At 45.9% G+C, this 13,335-nt stretch overlaps 1 protein-coding gene across 21 annotated transcripts in view; it reads left to right on the top strand.

Moving 5' to 3' along the window:
• Positions 1-9,687, top strand: part of KMT2C (lysine methyltransferase 2C) — a 224,940-nt gene extending 215,253 nt beyond the window's left edge. For 19 of the 21 annotated variants that reach the window (XM_081038077.1, XM_081038085.1, XM_081038090.1 and 16 more), the window contains 7 exons: positions 91-227; positions 1,337-1,479; positions 1,747-1,915; positions 5,333-5,449; positions 5,855-5,928; positions 6,164-6,272; positions 7,760-9,687. In XM_081038077.1, coding sequence (XP_080894203.1) covers positions 91-227; positions 1,337-1,479; positions 1,747-1,915; positions 5,333-5,449; positions 5,855-5,928; positions 6,164-6,272; positions 7,760-7,852 — 842 coding nt within the window. In that variant the 3' untranslated portion in view covers positions 7,853-9,687. The remainder of the gene's footprint in view (positions 1-90; positions 228-1,336; positions 1,480-1,746; positions 1,916-5,332; positions 5,450-5,854; positions 5,929-6,163; positions 6,273-7,759) is intronic. The other 2 variants (XM_081038092.1, XM_081038091.1) reach the window with 1 other exon arrangement.
• Positions 9,688-13,335: the final 3,648 nt, after the last annotated feature.

Below are 13,335 nucleotides of genomic sequence, written 5' to 3'. Positions count from 1 at the left end.
TGTTGGGCTCTTGGTGTTAATACTGCAGCCTGCTTTCCTCTCTAGCAAAAAGCAAGGTTGTTAGGAAAACTTTTTTTTGTCCATATGTAGGTGTTTGGGACAAAATTCTGGAGCCTGTGGCAAGTGTGAGAAAGAAATCTGAAATGCTCCAGCTTTTCCCGGCGTATTTAAAAGGAGAAGACCTGTTCGGCTTAACTGTGTCTGCGGTGGCTCGGATCGCAGAATCAGTGAGTGTCTGAGCGAGATGTGCACTTGCTCATCTCCAGTCCTCTAGAATGAGCGCCGTAACACGGCGGCGTGTCCATGACACTTGGGGTAGTGGCATTGCCTGGGGATTTCCTCCTGTGTCACGGACAGTGAGGCGGTAGTGCTTCACTGGGTCCGCTCATAAATGCCAGCGTTCGCTCCGTGAGGTGGTCCACACACCTCATGAGGGCTCCCACACTGTGGTCCCTGGGCGTGCTGAGCGGTGGGCTCTCCTCTCCCCGTTGCTTTCTCTCCTGTACCTCAGGGTGTTAATGAGCCCCACCCTGGCCACTGTCTTCCCCTTACCCGAGGGGTCGTCACCAGACGGCAGTTGGATTACAGGAGAACTTCTTGTCTGACATCTCTCTGTAATCTTTTAAGATTCGAAGCACGTTTGCCAGTGAGACTATAAACAATACTTTTGGAAACTTGCACAATTCTAAGACGTTATTTTCAAAAATAAGAAATTATTGATGGGTTTTCTTGGGAGATGCAAAGGACACCCCAGAAGCCACTGAGTAATATGCCCAGTTACTTTCTTTGGTAGAGAGCCCTGCCTAAATGCTATCTGTTATGTCGATAGAGAAGTATGTTCACGAGAAATTTATTCTTGAAAAGACCTATAGCACATAAACTGTTTTACAAGTAAACCTTAAGTTACCACCTAAACTGGAACACTGAAGTGATGACCTCATGATATCATGGTCCAATTCAAAGAAGTGAGAAATGATCAAGACAGTAAACCATATAAATGTTGTTTAAAGTTTCAGATGCCAAGTAAAGCTATAAAATAGGCATTCACCCAGGTGACCGAAGCGATTTGTGAAGTAGTTCAGTGCCAGTTTGGGGAAAGCTGGCGTCCTCAGCCCTCAGGCCTGCACGGGGTTGGTGTGTGGAGGTTCTGGGGGTCAGGCTGTTTCTTCAGGGAGCGTTTGCCGTTCACAGCTGAACGATCTGAGTGCAGGCTGCTATGTTCACGTGAGGGAAATGTGGGCAAGTTATTTCCCTAAAACTCAAGGTGGGCCAGACTACTGCTGCCTGTCGTCTTGATCAAATGGGTGAACTCTGGGTCTGTTTGCCTTCTTTTCAGCTGCCTGGGGTTGAGGCGTGTGAAAACTACACCTTCCGCTACGGCCGAAACCCTCTCATGGAGCTTCCTCTGGCCGTCAACCCCACAGGCTGTGCCCGTGCTGAACCTAAAATGAGTGCCCATGTCAAGAGGTTTGTGTTAAGGTATTTTGTTTTAACTTCACATAGTACAGCCCAGGGTTTCTAGGCGCATTAGTGCTTTTTTGTGCTTGATTCGTCTGCTGCTTATAAACCCTGCTGTCGCTGGCTGTGTCTGCCCGGCCGCATCAGAGGAGCGCCGCGTGGCTCTGCGAGGCGGCTTTCCCTGTGTGTCCTTCTCGTCGGTGAGACGGAGTCGCGGTGGCGTGGCCCATTCAGAGCTGTCTTCAGTTTCTCTTCCCTTTCTTCCTGTTGCCGCGCCGCCGCCTGCAGGCCTCACACCCTCAACAGCACGAGCACGTCCAAGTCGTTCCAGAGCACGGTCACCGGGGAGCTGAACGCCCCGTACAGCAAGCAGTTCGTCCACTCCAAGTCGTCGCAGTACCGGAAGATGAAGACGGAGTGGAAGTCCAACGTGTACCTAGCCCGCTCTCGGATTCAGGTGCGCAAGACTCCCGGGGTGCGGATGGGGGGGGGGGCTGCCGTGGCCGCGGGACCAGAATCGGGTTCTGGGAAGCACGTGACACGTGGTCCATTGGGAATGAGGAGCGCCCCACGCGTGTGCTGGTAAACGCTCGTGGGCAGGAGCGGGCAGCACTGCTCTGTACGAGCCGGGCTTGTGGGAGTACAGCTCCCGAGAGCTGTTTCAGGCCTTTGGGAGGTGAGGAATCCGGGAGGTCTCCCTGAGAAGGGGCTCCCATTTGGGGGGTACCCGTGGAAGCCTTCTCTTCCTGAAAGCATGGTGTATGTCTGGTGCTCGCTATGGGAGACACTGGAGACAAAGCCGTGTGTGGTCCACACTTCCCGAGCGGCAGACCTGACGACCCCAGCGCAGTTCGGCGCGTGCCCCTGGATGCCCGGCTTGCTTGCGATTAGAAGGCTCCCGCTGGGCCAGACTCCGCAGTCCTGCGGCCTCATCAGCCTCCAGGCGCCTCCCGTCACTGACATCAGCACCTCCCCCTGGGCAGGGTCTCAGTGCGCCCAGCTCCGGCTCTCACCGAGTTCTGTTGTCCCCCCACTTCTGAGACGCTCTCAGACCCGCTCTCGGGCTCTGCCTCGTCTGCTTCACCCACCATCTCCCTGGTGCCCAGCAGCCTGTCTCCTCCCACCCAGAAGCCATTGTGATGCCTTCAAAGTATAAATCTGATCTACACCTCGGTCTGTGCTCATTCCCATCTCATTCTGTTCCTTCTCGGAACCTTTTCCGTCTTCTTGGAACGATTTTTTGATCTTCTCTTTGTTCTTGATGTTTTACAAAAACGAGCCTGCATGAAGGCCTTTTTTAGGTATTGCTCTTGTCACTTATGAACCCTTTCCGCCTGGAGCCATGTGGCTGTCCTTCTGAGAAATGTTATATTAATTCTTTGGTGATTCCTCCGTCTCTTCCTGTTGGCACTTATGGACAAATACTGGACCCGAGATCAGCGTCTTGCTCAGTGTGGACCCCAGACTAGCAGCCTCAGCACCCCTGGGGCCTCATTGGGGCCTCATTAGGGCCTGCAGGTTTGGGGGCGCAGCCCTAGTAAATCAGCCCCTGAGGTGGGGCCCCCCAGAGAAATCCCGTCTGACATCAGTCCTTCTCCTTTGATTTACTTGTTCTCGTTCTGAGATTTCTGCTCTATCTGCTAATTGCCCTATCTGCTCTTGATCTTTTTCTCTGGTTTCCACTCTTGGAATACAGTGTCTTTCTTGCTGCATTTGCCTCAAGAATGGAGCCTCTCTCCCATTCCTGGGCAGTGGTGCCTTTCTCCTGCGAAATCAATTACTTTTCATTTAAAATGTTCCCAAATAGCTCACTTTACCAAAATCCTGCAGTGATGGGTTTTACTCCCTTACTGTCATTTTAATGGTTTCTTAACTGCCTGTGTTTAGTCTGTCATCCTTTTTTGAGCTTCTGTTGTTGGGTCATCTTTTTCCTTTCTTCTTCGCACCCACCTCCCAGGTGGCGGCATGCTCCTGTCTTAGCAGTACGGGCACATCAGCGTGCATATGCAAAAGTAGACTCGTGTTATTGTCTTTTCCTGCATCTTCCTTTTCTCACTAGTACTGCCTCTAGACCGACGGAAGCAGCCCTCTTCATTTCTCTAATGGTTATGATGGTCCATGATGATGATGAACTGCAGTTAAACCATTCCACTACCAGTGATATTTTCCCTGAAAGAGTGTCGCTCTCAGTACTTGTACAAATATCCCCGTGGAGCCATAGCTTCAGTCCTGTGGGTTATTTACCAAAAGTAAGAGTCCATGTCTAAGTATAGGTGCTTTTCACGTATGTCATCGGCACGGCCCGTGTTTTGAAAAGGTTGTGATTGCCCGTTTCTTCCTGCACAAGGGGCCTGTTCTTCCTGCTCTCCCATTTGTGGACTTACTGCCTTTTTAGATTTTTTTTTTTTTTTTTTTTTTTTTTGCCAGCCTGCTAAGTGTACACTGATGTTGTTACTTCATTTGAAATTTCTAACTGCTGAAGAGTGAGTGACTTTTCATGTTTACCATTGGGGTCTGTTCTGCGAATCGCATATTCCTATCCTTTGTCCATTTTGCACTTTGTAAGAACTCACCCTGTTAGATCTTTTCCCTACAAAACATCATCTGCCTACCAGGAGATACGGTATCTTTTTCCTTATAAAAGTTTTAAGTTTTATGTAGTCAAATGTAGATAATTTTCTGTAGCTTCTGTGTTGGTTAAGAGTATAGATTATACGTGTAGAATCTTAGGTTGTTTTTTTTTCCCCCCCAGAAATTGTAATTTTTGTTTAAGACAATTTTATTTTCTTCCAGCGAATACCAGTTGTTGAAGTGGCATTTCGTAAATAACCCCTCTGTAACTGACCTGCATTTCAATACCTCCACCCTACTGTACATGTCCTAATGCACACGTGGGTCTCTTACTTCCCCCTGATTTTGTCTGCTGCACCAAACTGTGATCCCCACACATACTCCTTTGTGTTCTGTTCACCTCTGAGTCAGAGCTGGAATTTAACAGATCACATACTTTTATATTAACACATATATTAACAAAGCACATACTTTTTTTTCAGGAGCTAATTTACTTTGCATACTGAAATCTCTAACCTCGCCCCCCCCCCCCCCCGGCTGCTCCAAGGAGGAGCCTGACGAGGACTGTTTTCCAGATGTGTAATACTAAAAACTGTAAATGGTGCACATAGTATGTGATATGTTAGGTTACTAGCACAGATGGCAAGAGCTGCCAGAGGGGAGAACTCTCTAAGTGTTTTTGCCAGTTCGGATTCTGGTACATTTCTTTAGTGGCCTCAGAATTTTATATTAGGGAAAACATTTGCCTTTCCCAAAAACTTTCTTTCCAACTTTTCCAGTAATTAGAGCAAAGTAGCTTTTCCTGTTTCTCCTTTTTGCCCTGGCATCCAGGAAGTCATCGCCAAATATGAAAACTGTTTATAGTATTGTTAATAATCCCTTACAGTTAGCCCTATTTCGGTCTTATTCAGTTTACTGTCATGGCAAGTCCTTTAGAAATAGAGGTGGGACAAGGGAAATACCAGAACCATTAGCCTGTTTAGTTTTTATTACGTGGAAGGAAGAAAGCCTGATAGAAAGTGTGGCCTGCCAATCCGCATGTTACTTCATAAACAGGCCCTAAGAATTGAATGTAACTAAGACGCAGAAACAAGGCAATGATGGCGTAGTTTTAAGTGGTAAGGTTGCCTAGTCTCCAAGTTTCAGGTGATAGCACAGTCAAGTTAGGTGAAGTGTTCAGTGTGGCTTTTGTATAACCTTTGTATGCAAGAGAATGCAGGTTTATTGTCCAAGGAATTGATGTGTCTTTTGAGATAGACACACACACACTTTTTGTTGTGGTGGTTGTGGTTGTGTTTTGTAGGGACTGGGCCTATATGCTGCTAGAGACATCGAGAAGCACACCATGGTCATTGAATATATTGGGACCATCATTCGAAATGAAGTAGCAAACAGAAAAGAGAAACTTTATGAGTCTCAGGTAAGTGCGACAGCCATCCTCTCGCTGTCCTTGTGTCATGTTGTCCAAACATCCTGAAAGGCAGGGCCAAAGCTGACTGGCGTGCTAGGTTCAAGTTTGAACGAAAGCCATGGCGGGATATTCTCGCGTTTTTCTCCTGTTTTTTCCCATCAGTCTTATCTTTTCAATCGTTGGTACTTGCATGGATATAAAACCATAGATGACTGAACAGGCGTTACAGGCGACCTACCAGTTTGCTGATTTCTGCTCATACCGTGGAAATGTCAGCTGGGCTAGGCTCGTGTCCACAGCGAGTGAGATGAGGGTGCCTACGTTTCAGTTCACCTCCGACCTGGTCTTCCTGCAGCGGACAGACCACGGGGACCAGTGGTGACTGTCCTTTCAGAACCGTGACTTTTCTTTCAGAACCGTGGCGTGTACATGTTCCGAATGGACAATGATCACGTGATCGATGCGACGCTCACAGGAGGGCCCGCGAGGTGAGAAAGGGAGTGTGACCAGGAAGCACTTCTCTGCAGAGGGTCAGAAGTGAGACGTTCAGGGCAGATACATTTCAAAGGAGTTTTATTTAGAATTGTGTTTCTGTTCTTGTTCTCTAAATGGGCAAATAGAAACGTGATAATGAGGAAAAGCTTTCCCCTGTGAACTGAGTTTTTAAAGTTGCTTCTTTCAGCTGTTTTACAATAAACCGTTTTCTGAAATGGTACCTTACAGATACATCAACCATTCCTGTGCCCCTAACTGTGTGGCTGAAGTGGTGACTTTTGAGAGAGGACACAAAATTATCATCAGCTCCAATCGGAGGATCCAGAAAGGAGAAGAGGTAAGAGTGTGGGAGTGCCTGTGTGTATGGGATTCGTGTGTGCGGTGAACTTGCTTGGCGGCTTTCCAGTTCCTTATCGCTAGAAAGTTCCCCGTGGCGGGTCCACCCTGGCCTGCCATGTTTCACCATCCGAGCTCCCTTCCGTCCTCTGAATTCCGCACCCCCATCACACACTGCGGATTGTTGCCTGTGGAGGTCTCGGGAACGTTCTGGCTCGTGTGCGAGGTCACCGTGAGGCTGTGGGCAGCATGTCTGGGCGCGCCGTGTGGCTCCAGGTCGCCCATGTTCACTTTGGATCAGTAGAAGCTTACAGCATTTTCATTTCAACAGATTGTCAAACAGTTTAGCTATCAGTTTTCTCAAACTGCTAAACACTGGACTTGACGTTTCTTTGGTCTCACAGAGGACCTTGGGCCAGCATTTCACCTGTCAAGGTTATCATTGTCTCAATGGCCTCATTTACGTCCCCAGCTTTGTCTCTCACAGTGGTCGGCACACACTGAGGCAGCTCTAGCTCTGGAATCGGTGTTTGCTGGAAAGCTCCCGCCGAGCAGTGGGTTTCTGTAGGAAACCCCGGTTAGAGGGCTGAGGGCCTGAGTGTGTCATCTTGGCTGGGGCCTCAGCCTTTTGTGAACAGATCTGTGGCTTTCTGCTTGTATTCTTTGGTCTTCCTTTTGGAATTCCTTTTTGTAAATCCAGAGTTGACCCAAGGCCCATTTTGCGCATCTTGAAGTAACTTAACATGTGAATTAGAGAAAGTGTTTGAGCACCCAGCACAGGCCGGTGAGCAGCAAGGGGTCGTATCCTCGGGACTGATGGAGGCGCTCGGCCCCTCCCCACCGACGATTCCTGAGGAGGTCACTTAACTTCTCCGAGCCTCTACTGCGTTTCATGTGAAAGGGGGAATGATTTCCTCACGAGGAGCTCAGTCAATAAGCCAACCAAGTGGCCTGTCATTACTCAGAGGTGATGCCCTCTCCTTCGGGGTCGAGACAAAGTCTCAGGGGTGTCCTGGTCTGTCTCCTGGGGCCCGTCTGTGTGGCAGTGCCAGGGCCCAGGCCGTGGTACCAGGGGCGCCGTGCCACCTCCCACCTACCTGCAAACAGGGTTGGCGTGCAGCGTTAGTAATTCCGTAACCCCTACGTAGAGGGCCGTTTAAACACTCGTAAGGGAGGAGATGGAGGAAAGATGTTAGCTGGCAAGGCGCTGCCTCTGTGTCAGCCCCTCAGCAGGAGGCCCCAGCATGTCCGCCTGCCGGCTCCCTCTGGGAGCCCAGCGGGACTCAGCCAGGCTGCGTTCTTCTCGGGGGCTCCATGGCCCCACCTGGGTCCTTGGGAAGCCCCAGCACGCAGGTCTCCCTGAACCCATGAGCTCTGTGAGGCCTGTGGAGGCAGGGCAGCCCGCCCCTCCTCCCCCCTCCTCCCCCTGCCCTCCCTTCGCCCCCCTCCCTGCCCGGCCTGCTCACTCTGTGTCTTTGCCGCGGGCAGCTCTGCTACGACTATAAGTTTGACTTTGAAGACGACCAGCACAAGATTCCCTGTCACTGTGGAGCCGTCAACTGCCGGAAGTGGATGAACTGAAATGCATTCCTTGCTGTCTCAGCGGGCGGCTCGTCCCCAGGAAGAAGTGATTCAACATGCCGTTTGGAGTCTGCAGACAGAAAGATAGTTTTGTTTTCGTTTTATGACTTTTTGAGAAGTAGCTTCTGGGAGTTCTGATTTCCTCAGTCCTTTAGGTTCAGTTGAAGCAGCGCCAGGAGGCCCGACTTGAGGTTACCCAGGACTCCAGATGGTCCAGCACTTTTGTTTCCTTTTTCTTGTTTTCTTTTTGTGGGTGGGTTTGTTTTGTTGTTTTCGTCTCACTGAGGAGAAAGAGCCGAAGCCTGTCCTGCCCCGGGCTGGGGCCTTCCTATGAATGTAAGACTGAAATCACCAGCGGAAGGGAGATGTCCAAAGTGCTGGCCACGGCCTTATCTGAAAAAGGGGCAGGCCCTCTAATTTAAAAAGTTTTTTAAATAAGTAGACACCACTGAACAAGGAATGTACTGAAATGACTTCCTTAGGGATAGAGCTAAGGGATAATAACTTGCACTAAAATACATTTAAATACTTGATTCCATGAGTCAGTTTATTGTAGTTTTTGATTTCTGTAAAATAAGAGAACCTTTTTGTATTTATTATTGAATAAGTGAATGAAGCTATTTTTAAATAAAAGTTAGAAGAAAGCCAAGCTGCTGCTGGTACCTGCAGAACTAACAAACCCTGTTACTTTGTACAAATATGTAAATATTTTGAGGAAAAAAATACAGTATAAAAATAGTTATTGACCAAATGCTCCCAGACTCTGCAGCAGCTCGGTGCTTGTGAAACGTTCGCAGGGATGTCACAGTGTAACTGTGCTGTTAACACGCATGCGGGGGGATTCTGGAACAGCCAAACGTCAACCGAGTGCGGGTTTTGGGAACTAGTCCAGTCGTCCTTCGTTGTTTTATACACCTGACTTCTGACAGAATGGAGTGTATGCCATGACGACAACTTTTCTAGCTGTTTTGGTAACTGAAACTAATTTTTTCATATTATACTGTTGCCCTCCCCTACTTCTTCAGTCAGGTTTTTTTGTGCTTACAATTTGTGATAACTGTGAATAACTGCTTAAAAATACACCTAAATGGAGGCTGAATTTTCTTCAGCAGAAGTAGTTTTGATTAGAACTCTGTTTCAAGCCACAAAGAATCATGTAAACATACTAGGATCATGTAGCAGGAACCCAGATCTAACTTCCTAGCCTTCTATTTAACACAAAAATTTGAAAAAGAAAAAAAAAAGGAGAGACTTGATATGCTTGCAAGCTGCAGGACTCCGGCGATAGGGTTTTGGAAGATGTAATTTTAAAATGTGTTTGTATGAACTGTTTGTTTACATTTCTTTAATAAAAAACACTGTTTTGTGTTTGCTTGTAGAAACTTAATCAGCATTTGGAACCAGGTTAGCTTTTTATTCTGTCCTTCAAATTCTGGTACTGACACTTCACAGGCTAAGTATCAAATGAAGTTTTGTGTGCACAACTCAAGTGGGCTGTAAGCTGTCGGTATGTTCAGTGGCGCAGTTCTGGACTTGTAATGTATATGGCATGATGTATTTTTATCTTACAGAAGAAATCAATTGTATATATTTTTCTCTTGATAAATAGCTGTATGAAATTTGTTTCTTGAATATTTTTCTTCTCTTGTACAATATTCTGACATCCTACCAGTATTTGTCCTACCGGGTTTTTGTTTTGTTTTCTGTTCTGTATAATAGTATCTAATGTTGGCAGAAATTGAATTTTTTGAAGTATACAGAGTGTTATGGGTTTTGGAATTTGTGGACACAGATTTAGAAGATCACCATTTACAAATAAAATATTTTACATCTATAAAAGCCGCCTGAGTCTCTGTCAGCCCCTCCAGTGTTCTGACTGCAGGTCTGAAACTGACAGCTGCTTGAGATCACCGACATCGGGTCCGCCTTCCCGAATTATGGCATCCTGATGGGGCCAGCATGGTCATGCTTGTGCTCAGAGTTTAGATGAAGTTCATAACTCATTGCAAGTAGAGATTTTTCCTTGCAGGTGAAGAAAGACGGGAACTTCGGTTTCTTTTTAACTAAGGCCTGATTAAAAAATATTTGTGATGCCTTCTTCCCTTGTGTAAAGTCTATTTTTAATTGTTAAATTGCACTCCTAGATGTATTCTATGTGGTACAGACTTTATTTTTATAATACTGAATGTATTTAACATATTTAAGGAGATTGCTAAGAATTAAAATTGTTCAGAATCCCTCAAGATGATATTTTACTTAGAGAGGTTTTACAGTTCTGAAGAAACCTGAAGTCTTTTTTTTATGGTTTATTTTTTCTACTTCTAGTAAAACTATATATGTAATGTGAAATACATTAATTTATTTTTCAATTACAGTTGACGTACAATGTTATATTAGTTTCAGGTGTCCAACATAGTGATTAGACATATAGCTTACAAAGTACTCCCCCCACTTAGTCTGGTAACCATCTGATACCATGTACAGTTACAATATTATTGACTATATTCCCTGTACTGTACTTTTATATCCCTGTGACTGTTTTATAACTACCAATTTGTACTTCTTAATCCCTTCCCCTTTTTCACCCAAGCCCCATCCCATCTGGCAACCATCAATTTGTTTTCTGTATATATGAGTTTTTGTTTATTCATTTATTTTGTTTCTTAGATTCCACATTTGAGATCATTTGGTTATTTGTCTTTCTCTGACTTACTTAACTCAGCATAATTCCCTCTAGGTCCATCCATGTCGTCACAAATGGTAAGATTCCATTCTTTTTTTATGGCTGAATGATATTCCATTGTATATATGTACCATAGCTTCTTTCTCCAATGGTCCGATGATGCAGACTTAGGTGCTTCTATATCCTGGTTATTGTAAATGATGCATATATTTTTTAAATTAATTTTGGATTTCTTTGGATAAATACCTAGAAGAGCAATTGTTGGGTTATATGTTCTATGTTTAATTTTTTGTGGAACCTTCCTATTTTTCCATAGTGGCTGCACCCACCTGCAGTCCCAGTGACAGTGAACAAAGGTTCCCTTTTCTCCACATCCTCGCCAACCCTTGTTTGTTGGTTTCTTGATGCTGGTCATTTTGACAGGTGTGAGGTGATAACCTCATTATGGTTTTTCTTTGCGTTTCTCTGATGTTTACTGGCGCTGAGCGTCTTTCCATGTCTACTGACCGTCTGTATGGCCTCTTCGGAGAAACGTCTATTCATGTCCTCAGCCCGTTTTTTAATGAGGTGGTTTTGTTTTTGGTGTTGAATTGTATGAGTTCTAATAGTTTTATTAGTAATAATAGTTTTTTTGTGCGGGATCTTTAGGGTTCTGTATATGAGTTTGACTTCTCCCTTTCCAGTTTTAATTGCTTTTATTTCCTTTTCTTGCCCGATTGTTTTGGCTACAACTTCCAATACTATGTTGAATAAAAGCGGTGAAAGTGGACATCTTTGTCCTGTTCCTGATCTTAAAGCTTTCAGCTTTTCACTGTTGAGTATGATGTTAGTTGTGGGTTTGTCATGTGTGGCCTTTATTATGTTGAAGTACGTTCCTTCTGTCTCCATTTTGCTGAGTTTTTATCATAAACAGATGCTGGATTTTGTCAAATGCTTTTTCTGATTTTGTGGTGTATCAAATTAATTGATTTGCAGATGTTCACCCAACCTTGCCCTCCAGGAATAAATCCCACAGTGATCTGACTGGTCGCTGCCTGTGTGAGAGGCACCTGGGAGAGGCTATGCTGCGAACAACGTAAAGCAGAATTTGATAACTCAGAAATGGGACAGAACTCAAGCAAGAATTAGAAATTTGACGATTTTAGAAATAAAGAATAGAAAGGAACATGGGGCAACGAAACAGGATAATGCCTTTAAAGGAAATAGAACTTCATGAAAAGGAAAGATTTTCAATCAAAAAGAAGAGAGTTCTCCTTCTGGCCAAGACAACTCCCAACCCAGGTGCAGCCACAGCTTGTTCCTCGTTGCTGTACCAGCTTGTCCCATTCCCATGAAAGCTCCCCTTCAGAGACTGTCTTCATTTCCTTCCCCAGAGCCGCTCCCCCATCCACCCTGACGCAGTGGCAGCCCCGCCCGCAAGCACCAGCCCAGCTCTGAAGCTGCCCCCTCGCGCACACCCTGCCCCCGATTCCCCTCCGCCTCGGCACAGCTCTGAAGCTGCTCAGGTCTGGGTGCTGCTGGGCTGCATCCCCTCGGGGCCTCCCTGACGGCCCCAAGAATCCTGCCACCTCTTGTCCCACTTAGTGAGGACATTACATTGAACTTACACTGCACTCGACAGTCTCACCAGCGAAAACTGCAGGGCAGGGACTGGCTCCCTCGGCTGAGAAGAAAGAAGTGTGCTGCTGTCCCTGGTCCCCTCCCACAGCCCCCTCTGCCCTGCTGTGTCCAGAAGGCTTCTGGCTTCTGCTTGGGGGAGCAGGAGGCTGGAAAGCAGGGTGTCTCCGCTGCTCTGTGGTATGACAGCGGGCGCCTCCTATTGGGTCTGCAGCTCCCCAGGAGCCCCAGCTCAGGCAAGCTTTCTTCCTCTGGCCCTTGGGGCTGAGTGGAAAGTGCCCCGCCCCCGACGCCTCTGCTCATCCCATAGGAGCGCCTTCAAAACCCCGAAAAGTGTGCCTTCTGTTTCCTAGTGGGACCCCTGATAGAAGGAAAGACAGTCAATTTTTAAAACACATTACTTTTGACAGTATAAATTATAGTACAATACTCTTCTAAAAATATTTTATATTTTGTGATTAAAATAAATCCTTAAAAACAAACAAAAGGAGGCAAACCAGAAAGGGAAAAAACCCTAAAAGTTAATACGTTTTTCAGATACCTACCTTAAGTAACCTGCAATTTATTGGTCTTTTAAGTAATTTTTTATCCGGAGGTGATTTTAGATTTACAGCAAAGTTGCCAAGAGAACCCAGACGCCCCTTACCCATCTCCCCTAATGACTACAGACATTAACATGGGGACATTCCTGTAAACCACAGACAGGGTTTAGATTTCACCCGTTTTCTCCATACTGTCCCTTTTCTATTCCAGCATCCAATCCAGGACAGCACGATGCACTGGGTCCTCCTCATGTCTCCTTAAGTCTCCTCTGGTCTGTGACTGCCTCAGGTTTGCCTCATTTTTCATGACATTGACCATAGTTTTGACAGTTTCATTCTTCATTATGTTCAGGTTTTCCTTTAAAATTTTTAGCACATTGAACATGTTTACAATAGGTATTTTTAATAATGTTGTCTGCTAATTCTATCACCTGTTTCATTTCTGGGCCTGTTTATTAATTAACTGCTCTTTTCACCTGGGAACAGGTCACATTTTCCCTTTTCCATGTCTAGTAAGTTTTATTGGATTGCAGAATTTGTGCATTCATGTTGAGTGCTGGATTGTGGGGTTTTCCTTTAAAGAGTATTAGACTTCGTGTGACAGGTTACCCGAGAGTCAGTTTCCTCTTTTTGAAGCTTGT

The sequence above is a fragment of the Rhinolophus hipposideros genome (assembly GCF_964194185.1).
Source record: "Rhinolophus hipposideros genome assembly, chromosome: 25".
Classification (NCBI taxonomy): Eukaryota; Metazoa; Chordata; class Mammalia; order Chiroptera; family Rhinolophidae; genus Rhinolophus; species Rhinolophus hipposideros.
Note: the sequence above shows the minus strand (reverse complement) of the source record. Positions and strands in the feature narration are given on the sequence as shown.